This window comes from Terrapene carolina, unplaced genomic scaffold (genome assembly GCF_002925995.2).
Source record: "Terrapene carolina triunguis isolate 2854851 unplaced genomic scaffold, T_m_triunguis-2.0 Scaffold29605, whole genome shotgun sequence".
Classification (NCBI taxonomy): domain Eukaryota; kingdom Metazoa; phylum Chordata; order Testudines; family Emydidae; genus Terrapene; species Terrapene triunguis.
Window position 1 is genome coordinate 854 of NW_020693956.1, and position 9,431 is coordinate 10,284.

Consider the following 9,431-nt stretch of genomic DNA (forward strand, 5'->3'; position numbering starts at 1 on the left):
GGCTGGAGGGCGCAGGGAGGAGGGAGCTGGGGGGCTGAGAGCCACTGAACTGTAACCCTTTAATCTAATGCCAACCTCACCGAGCCAGGGGGTGCGGCTTCGTTGGGGCCTGCACCCGTGGGTGCTGCCAGGGCCAGCTCCAGGCACCAGCTTCTCAAGCAGGTGCTTGGGGCGGCCGCTCTGGAGAGGGGCGGCACGTCCAGGTATTCGGCGGCAATTCGGCGGACGGTCCTCACTCCGCCTGGGAGCCAAGGACCTCCCGCCGAATTGCCGCCGCAGATCGCGATCGCGGCTTTTTTGTTTTGTTTTGGCTGCTTGGGGCGGCCAAAACCCTGGAGCCGGCCCTGGGTGCTGCACACGCTGACAAGCCCGTCACAGCCCCCTGAGATGCTCAGACTGTGGGGAAATTGCCGGTTACAGGCGCTGCCCAGGCTGTTTCATTCCCAGCATCTCAGGGCAGGATGGGGCTTTCAGACAGGATTTCTGTTTTGCTGATGGTTAGTGAGAGAGAGTAAATTAGCCCCCACACACACCCCATAGACCAGGCTTAAATGAAGGGAAAAGGCTTCTTGGATCTCTCCAGCCTTTAATGGCTCCCAGAAGGTTCTTCACGCAGAGTCCTGCACTTAGGACGGAAGAATCCCATGCACTGCTACAGACTAGGGACTGAATAGCTGGGCAGCAGTTCTGTAGAAAAGGACCTGGGGTTACAGTGGACGAAAAGCTGGATATGAGTCAACAGTGTGCCCTTGTTGCCAAGAAGGCTAACGGCATTTTGGGTTGTATAAGTAGGGGCATTTCCAGCAGATCGAGGGACGTGATCATTCCCCTCTATTTGGCCCTGGTGAGGCCTCATTTGGAGTACTGTGTCCAGGTTTGGGCCCCACACTACAAGAAGGATGTGGATGAATTGGAAAGAGTCCAGCAGAGGGCAACAAAAATGATTAGGGGGCTGGAGCACATGACTTATGAGGAGAGGCTGAGGGAACTGGGATTGTTTATAGGTTGGATATTAGGAAAAACTTTTTCACTAATAGGGTGGTGAAGAACTGGAATGGGTTACCTAGGGAGGTGGTGGAATCTCCTTCCTTAGAGGTTTTTAAGGTCAGGTTTGACAAAGCCCTGGCTGGGATGATTTAGTTGGGGTTGGTCCTGCTTTGAGCAGGGGGTTGGACTAGATACCTCCTGAGGTCCCTTCCAACCCTGAGATTCTATGATGCGGTGGGGGAGGTCTAGGTTGGATATTAGGAAACAGTATTTCACTAGGAGGGTGGTGAAGCACTGTAATGGGTTACCTAGGGAGGTGGTGGAATCACCATGCCTGGAGATTTTTAAGGCCCATCTTGACAAAGCCCTGGCTGGGATGATTTAGTTGGGTTTGGTCCTTCTTTGAGCAGGGTGTTGGACTAGATGACCTCCTGAGGTCTCTTCCAACTCTAATCTTCTATGATCTTACAAAACTGGGTGACTGGGCAACAAAATGGTAGGTGAAATTCAGTGTGGATAAATGCAAAGTAATGCACATTGGAGAACATAATCCCAGCTATACATATAAAGTGATGGGGTCTAAATTAGCTGTTACTACTCAAGAGAGATCTTGGAGTCGTTATAGATCTCTGAAAACATGCACTCAATGTGCAGTTTCAGAGGGGTAGCCGTGTTAGTTTGTTTCAGCAAAAACAACGAGGAGTCCTGTAGCACCTTAAAGACTAACAAATTTATTTGGGCATAAGCTTTTGTGGGCTGGAACCCACTTCGTCAGATGCATACACGAAAGCTTATGCTCAAATAAATGCATTTGTCTTTAAGGTGCCATAGGACTCCTTGTTTTTTCAATGTGCAGTGGCAACAAACAAGTTAACAGAATGTTGAGAATCATAAGGAAAGGGATTGATAGTAAAACAGAAAATATCATATTGCCTCTATATAAATCCATGGTATGCCCACATCTTGAATACTGCATGCAGATGTAGTCATTCTATTGGAAAAAAGAAATATTGGAATTGGAAAAAGTACAGAAAAGGGGAACAAAAATGATTAGGGGTATGGAATAGCTGCTACATGAGGAGAGATTAATAAGACTGGAACTTTTCAGCTTGGAAAAGAGATGACTGGGGGGATATGATGAAAGTCTATACAATCAAGACTAAGGCTTTGGTTTTTTTGCACAGAGGTTGCGGAAGTCATGGGATCTGTGACTTCCAGCAAACTCCATGACTTCAGCACGGGGTGGCTGGAAGCTGTGCGGTCTCCCTGCCACCTGTAGCAGCCGGGAGTGGTGGGGCGGCCTCCGTGGGCTGTGGGGGAACCAACTGCTCCCAGTTACTGTGGGCGGCAGGGGGACCCGGAGCTTTGAGTGGCCTGCGGTTGCCTACCCTTCTGGATGATGTGTGGGTCACGCAGCTGAGCTCCCCATTTTGCCATGGATATTTTTAGTAAAAGTCACGGATGGGTCATGGGCTTCCGTGAGCTTTTCTTCGTTGCCCAGGACCTGTCCAGGTCTTATACTACAAACATCCATGACAAAATCATAGTCTTAATCAAGACTGGTATGGAGAAAGTGAATACCGAAGTGTTATTTACCCCTTCACATAACACAAGAATTAGGGGTCACCCAAATAAATTAATAGGCAGCAGGTCTAAAACAAACAAAAGGAAGTATTTCTTCACACAACACACAGTCAACCAGTGGAACTCCTTGCCAGAGGATCTTGCGAAGGTCAAGACTATAACACGATTCAAAAAAGAACTAGATAAATTCATGGAGGATAGGTCCATCAATGGTTATTAGCCAGGATAGGCAGGGATGGTGTCCCTAACCTCTGTTTGCCAGAAGCTGGGAGTGAGCGACAGCGGATGGATCACTTGATGATTCCCTGTTCTGTTCATTCCCTCTGGGGCACCAGGCATTATCCACTGTCGGAAGACAGGAGACTGGGCTAGATGGACCTTTGGTCTGACCCAGTCTGTCCATTCTTATATTCTGAATAAATTATAGTAAATTCTGTGCACAGCCGGTGTCCTGGCTCCTACCTGTAGCTTGGACACATCCCCCTGCCCACCTTGCCTTCCCCAGCTTGAGCTCCTGCATCTCCTCTCCTGCAATCCTCCTGCCCCACCCTCTCCCATAACACCCCTTTTCTTTTCCCCACATGGCCCTCCAGCCCTGGCCCTCCTCCTGGGCCCCCTCTCCTGCCTCACACTCCCCTGTACCCCCAATACACTGTCCCCATATGCTCCCCTCCTCCTCACATGCTCCAGCCCCCCAGTACCTCCCCAACCCCTTCCCCTTCTCACTCCCCCTCCAGTCCTGCCTCCCTTTCTCCTTCTACCCCACCGTCTCTTTCTCCCCATCAGGCCGTTCTGTGAGCCCTTTCCCAGGTCTCTCTCCCACAGGAGTGCTCCTAAGGGATGGCGCCGCCTCTCGCATATTGCCAGGGGCTCCTGGCAGGGTCCGGTTGGGTCTGACTCCCCCCTCCTCCAATCTACCCCCCCTCAGGTCTGCACTCCAGGCGCGTTTTGGACACAGTGGTGTCGGAGCCTGGCCCGGGGCTGCCCTGGTACAGACGTGTTGTGTACGTGGACGATCAGGTCAACTACGTCTACACCAGCGAGACGCAGCAGGCGAAGCCCGGCCTAGTGTGGATGGCGCAGAAAGAGGGTCTGGAGTTCTGGGACGAGATGACCTGGTGGGCACAGCGCTACCAGAAATGGTACAACGCAAGTCTGAACACCCTGAGTCAGCTCTACAACCAGACCGAGGGTGAGTGAAGGACAGGCCACGACCTAGGGATGCAGGGACATCGGGGGGGAGGAGGGTCAAGACGTGGTTCATGTAAACAGGGATAAGGGACACCGGGATGTGTGTTGGGGATTGAGGGAGGGGACAGAGCCCGGTGGGGCACTCAAGGGCATTATACCAGTTCCCATACCGGATCCTGCTCCTCTTTTGTTTTTGGACCATCTCTCCCGCTTCAGCTCAGCAGGTCCGTTATCACCTCAGACCAGTGGTCCCCAACGCGGTGCCCGCAGGCGCCATTGCGCCCGCCGGGGCATTTATGTGTGCCCGCCCACCAACTAGTGCCCAGAAGGGGAGAGAAGCCGCTGTCTGGGCCTGCCGGGGACAGAGAACTCCGGGGCTGCGGGCGCCAGTGTTCTCTGCCCCGGCAGGCCGGGGCAGCGCAGAGAGAAGCCGCAGCCCCGCGCCTGCCGGGGACAGAGAACACCGGGGCTGTGGGCGCCAGTGTTCTCTGTCCCCGGCAGGCCGGGGCAGCGCAGAGAGAAGCCGCAGCCCCGGGCCTGCCGGGGACAGAGAACACCGGCACCCACAGCCCCGGAGTTCTCGGTCCCTGGCAGGCTGGGCTGCGGGCGCCAGTGATCTCTGTCCCTGGCAGGCACGGGGCTGCGGCTTCTCTCCACGCTGCCCTGCGCCTGCCGGGGACAGAGAACTCCAGGGCTGCAGGCGCCGGTGATCTCTGTCCCCGGCAGGCGCGGGGCCGCGGCTTCCCTCTCCGCTGCCCAGAACTGCGAACCCCCCCCCCCCCCCCCCCCAAAAAAAAGGGTAAATAAAAAAGAGCAAATTCACATGGTAAGGTGAAAGAATAATTGCCGAATAATTTAATTAATACCTTTTACATGTAAAATTACCTTTTTTAGCTTATGGATTCATATATTATGTCATATTAAATATGATGGTTTTCGTATTATATAAAGTACAAATACAAAATAAGTCTTGAAAAATTGTTGGCGCCCACCACACTCTTCTGAAAACATGAATGTGCTCTTCGCCACAGAAAGGTTGGGGACCACTGCCTCAGACCATTGGGTGCTGAGTATGGTGGAGGAGGGTTATACGCTTCAGTTCGTTTCCATGCCTCCCTCCTGCCCCCCAACTCCGTCCCTCTTCAGGGACCCTTCTTATGAAGAACGTTTAGCCCAGGAGGTGCGAGCCCTTCTCTGTGCAGGAGCCCTGGAGGAAGTGCCTTGGAACTTAAGAGGGAAAGGGTTTTACTCCCGTTATTTCCTAATCCCGAAGGCCAAAGGGCGTCTCCGACCCGTTCTAGACCTGCAATGCCTCAACTGTTACTTCAAAAGGTTGAACTTCCGCATGGTCTCCCTGGCCTCCATCATTCCTTCCCTGGATGCAGGGGACTGGGACGCCGCCCTCGATTTGAAAGATGCCTATTTCCACACACCTATATTCCAAGACCACAGAAGGTTTCTCGGGATCGTTGTGAACCAGACTCATTGCCAGTTTACCATCCTCCCGTTCAGCCTGTCAGCAGCCAAATGGGTCTTTATGAAATGCCTGGTAATAGTTTCAGCCCTTCCTGAGAAGGTGAGGGGTGCATTTGTATCTGTACCTCAGTGACTGGCTGGTCAATGGCCAGTCCAATCCCAGGTGAAAGCCAGCAACCACCTCGTCCAAACAACCTTTCGAGCATTGGGCCTGCTGCTAAACGAACAGAAGCCAACACGCCTCCCGGCTCAGAGGATAGAGTTTATCGGAGCGTTGCTCAATTCTACCCAGGCCAGGGCCTTCCTCCCAGAAGCCCACTTCCAATCAGTGTCACCACAGGTCAAGGCCCACTCAGGCTGTTGGGTCACATGGTCATGTGCATATATGTGGAGTGGTATGCGAGGTTGCACCTCAGATCCCTTCGGGCTTGGCTGGCCTCAGTGTACTGGCCAAACAGCCATCATTTGGACTCGGTGCTCACAGTGCCTGCCCATCTCAGGCACCTCACGACACAAGGTCAGTAGTCCCAGCAGGAACTCTTGCTACGGATAAATGTCAGAGAGCTCAGGGCAGTCGGCCTAGCATGTCAGGTGTTGTTACCCACCATCGCAAGCAAGGTGGTGCGAGTTCTTACAGACAATGGCAGCCATGTTTTACATCAACAGGCAGAGAGCGGCCCGCTCTTCTCCCCCCTGTGTCAGGAGCCATTTGCTTGTGGGAGTTCTGCATAAAGCACTCGATCCACCTCAAAGCTTCTTACCTTCCGGGAGCCCAGAACGAGCTGGCAGCTCAGCTCTTCTCACCACGAATGGTCCCTATGTCCCGACAGAGCAAGGGCCATTTTCCAGTGGCGGGGTGCTCCCCTCATAGACCTGTTCACAACCAGACAGAACAGGAAATGTCAGCAGTTCTGCTGTCTGCATGTCTGCAACCCGGGCTCACTCACAGATGTCATCTTACTCCCTTGGAGAAATCACCTGTTCTGCACCTTTCCCCCAGATTCCTTTTGTGCACAAGGCTATACCTACAAATCTGGGAACCCATCCACCTGGAGGACTTAAACCCGGTTGTGTCAGAGCTCACGGGGCCTTCCTTCAAGCCACTGGCATTGGGCCCTTTCTTGGAAGGTCACCTTTCTGGTAGCAATTACCTCAGTCAGGAGGGTCTTGGAGATTAGTGCTTTTATGTCAAAACCTCCGTATACAGTGTTCTTTAACGACAAGGTACAACGTTGCCCCCACCCCATGTTCCTCCCAAAGGTAGTCTTGGAGTTTCATTGTAATCAGAGTATTTTCCTGCCCATTTTCTTCCCGAAGTCGCACAAGAATAGGGAGGAATGACATCTCCATACCTGGATATTAGGCGTGCCCTGGTGTTCTATATAGAAAGGACTATATAGAAAGTCGATCCATAAATCCACACAGCTCTTTGTGGCAGTAGCTGATAGGATGAAAGATTCAGAGAATTTCATCCTGAATCACATTGTGCATTCACATGTGCTGCGAGGTTTGAGAGAGAGATAAGCAACTAGTATGTTGTGGGGGGAGGGATAGCTCAGTTGTTTGAGCATAGGCCTGCTAAACCCAGGGTTGTGAGTTCAGTCCTTGAGAGGACCATTTAGGGAGCTGGGGCAAAAATCTGTCAGGGGACAGTACTTGGTCCTGCTAGTGAAGGCAGGGGACTGGACTCGGTAGAAATATCTCCATATATTTATATTTAAAAAACTGGGTACAAATTCTATGAGAGCACAAGCTTCCTCAGTGATGTTCATAGCCCAAGCCTGATCCAGGACATTTGCAGAGCAGTGACCTGGACGTCAGTACATACTTTTTCTTCCAACTATGCCATCACCCAGCAAGTTAGAGATGACACTGGGTTTGATTGGGCAGTGTTGTAATCCATGTGTCCATGAACTCCGAGCCCGCCTCTTACAGTACTGCTTGGGAGTCACCAAATGTGGAAGGGACGTGTGCAAGCATTTGAAGAAAAAATGATTACTAACCTTTCTGTAATTGTTGTTATTTGAGATGTGTTGCACATGTCGATTCCACGAGCCACCGTCCTCCTCCTTCATTGGAGTTGTCAACAAGAAGGAACTGAGAAAGTGCGGGGTCAACTGGTCCCCTCACACTGTGACATAAGCGCATGGTACCAGAAGGTAGTAGAGCCAGCGTTTTTCCTGAGGGAAAAGTTTCCAGTGATTGTGCGGGGCACGCACACCTAGCGTGGAATGAACGTGTGCAACACATCTCTGAGAACAACCATTACAGGAAGGTTAGAAACTGGTTTTTGTCCAAACCTGTGGCATAGTTCAGGGACACAGCTTAGTGGGCTTGACTCTCATCTATGTCTGGGACACCAAATTGTATTTTAATCCCTAGACTGCATTTTTCCAAATGTGATTAGGGATTTTTGGGTGTCTGATATTCAGACACCAGATACTCCCACTTTCTGATCAGGTCCCCTTAAAAGGTCTCAGTTGGGCACCCAAAATCACTAGTGATTGCTGAAAATCTAGGCATTTACCTCGCTGTATCGAATGCAGGGTGAGGGAGGGGTGAAAATATTTGGGAGCCTGTGTGGGTTATTTTTGTGCCCCCACATTCTGCCCTGTTTGCCAAGCTAGGGGTCTGATCTGTTCTCTGCACTTTTCAGTCTTCCTCATGATCCCCACAGTGTTCTCTGTTCACCACAACCTCCCTACCTGTCCCCTAAATTTTCCTTCCTGTCCCCATCCCCCTCCCTTCCCCCCTAGTCTCCCTCCCTGCCTCCTATCAGCCCAGGGGTGGCTGTATTAACTGAGTCTGCTTTTGGTTGTGTGCGAGATGGGGGTCGTTGTGAAGATTAGCCTGGCTGTAGGAAAATGGTGGCCAGCTGAACTAAGGGCCGTCAGTGGCCTGATCCTTATAGGGAATCACCTTGAGACAGTGGCCATGTGAAAAAGAGGCCAAGCATCTGAAGTTGGTTCTTTGCCGTTCCTAGATTGAGTTGGGGGCACAGGGAAGATGGGGCAGGGAAACAGATTGACCGTGGGGATTCTGTGAGGTCATTAAACCAGAGCAGAGGTTAGTGTGGGGGACAGACTGTACCCCCTCCTCACAGGGGCATGGGGGCACTGTGTATAGCGGAGGTGGGGGACCAAGTGACCCTGCAAAATTAATATAACCAGAGCAGGAGAGAGTAGGGTACAGACCCTCTGCACTCACTCTCTTGTCCAGAATGACCCTGACTGCCAGAATTGGGGCAGATCCTCAGAGAGCAGAAGAGAGCTGGAGGGGATAGACCCCTGCAATATCTGGAGTACTCCCTTTTTGGTGTGCCACCCTGCACCCCCTGCAGGGAACATACAAGAACAAGCAGCAGTGAGGTACTCCTTGAAGGTTGTGAGCTCTCTGCAGTGGGGGGTCTTTAGTATACAAGACTCAACATATGGAGAGGGCGCCCCCTGTGGGTTCCCACCTGAAAGGAGTTGGGAGGGTGTAGGACCCAACAGCATAAATGGGAACCCCATATCCCAGGGGAGGGAGGGCCCAGTAGCAAGGGGAGGACCCACTGGGCTACCTGCAGTGGGGTCTTGGTGAGATTTTCAGAGAGAGGCTGCTGCTGACCCTCAGCTGTGTTTCAGGGTTTCACATTATCCAGACGATATTCGGCTGTGATCTCCGGGAAGACAGCACCATTCAGGCGTTTTACCAGGATTCATATGACGGACGAGACTTTCTTACCTTCGATAAGGAGACCATGACTTGGGTAGCAGCAGATATTGGGGCTCAGATCACCAAGAGGAGATGGCATGCTGAAGTAGATGATATCCAGGGATGGAAACACTTCCAGGAGGAGACATGTATTTCCTGGCTAAGGAGTGCTCTAGAGTTCGGGAAGGAGACTCTACAGAGGAAAGGTAAGGCAGGGAGACAAGACCCACCCAGGAGGTCATTACAAGTTACATCTCCATGCCCCAGTTCCAAAATGGAGCGGGGGGCGTAGGCAGGGCCGGCTCCAGGCACCAAGCACCCAAGCTGGTGTTTGGGGCGGCACCTGGAGGGGGGCGGCGGCGCGGCGCTCTGGCCGCCGGGGGGGGGAGAGCCGAGCCGAGCCCCAGCCGGGGCTCGCCGCCCTCCCCCCAGGGCTCCGGCCGCCCTGCTCCCGGCGCTCTGGCCGCCGGGGGGAGAGCGGCGAGCCCCGCGCTCTG

At 52.7% G+C, this 9,431-nt stretch overlaps 1 protein-coding gene across 1 annotated transcript in view; it reads left to right on the forward strand.

Moving 5' to 3' along the window:
* The window catches only part of LOC112120792 (class I histocompatibility antigen, F10 alpha chain-like), a gene marked incomplete at its 3' end in the record, with an annotated part of 9,605 nt that extends 465 nt beyond the window's left edge, over window positions 1-9,140 (forward strand). Inside the window, exons 2-3 of the mRNA XM_024219946.1 lie at window positions 3,500-3,763; window positions 8,865-9,140. Coding sequence (XP_024075714.1) covers window positions 3,500-3,763; window positions 8,865-9,140 — 540 coding nt within the window. The remainder of the gene's footprint in view (window positions 1-3,499; window positions 3,764-8,864) is intronic.
* Window positions 9,141-9,431: the final 291 nt, after the last annotated feature.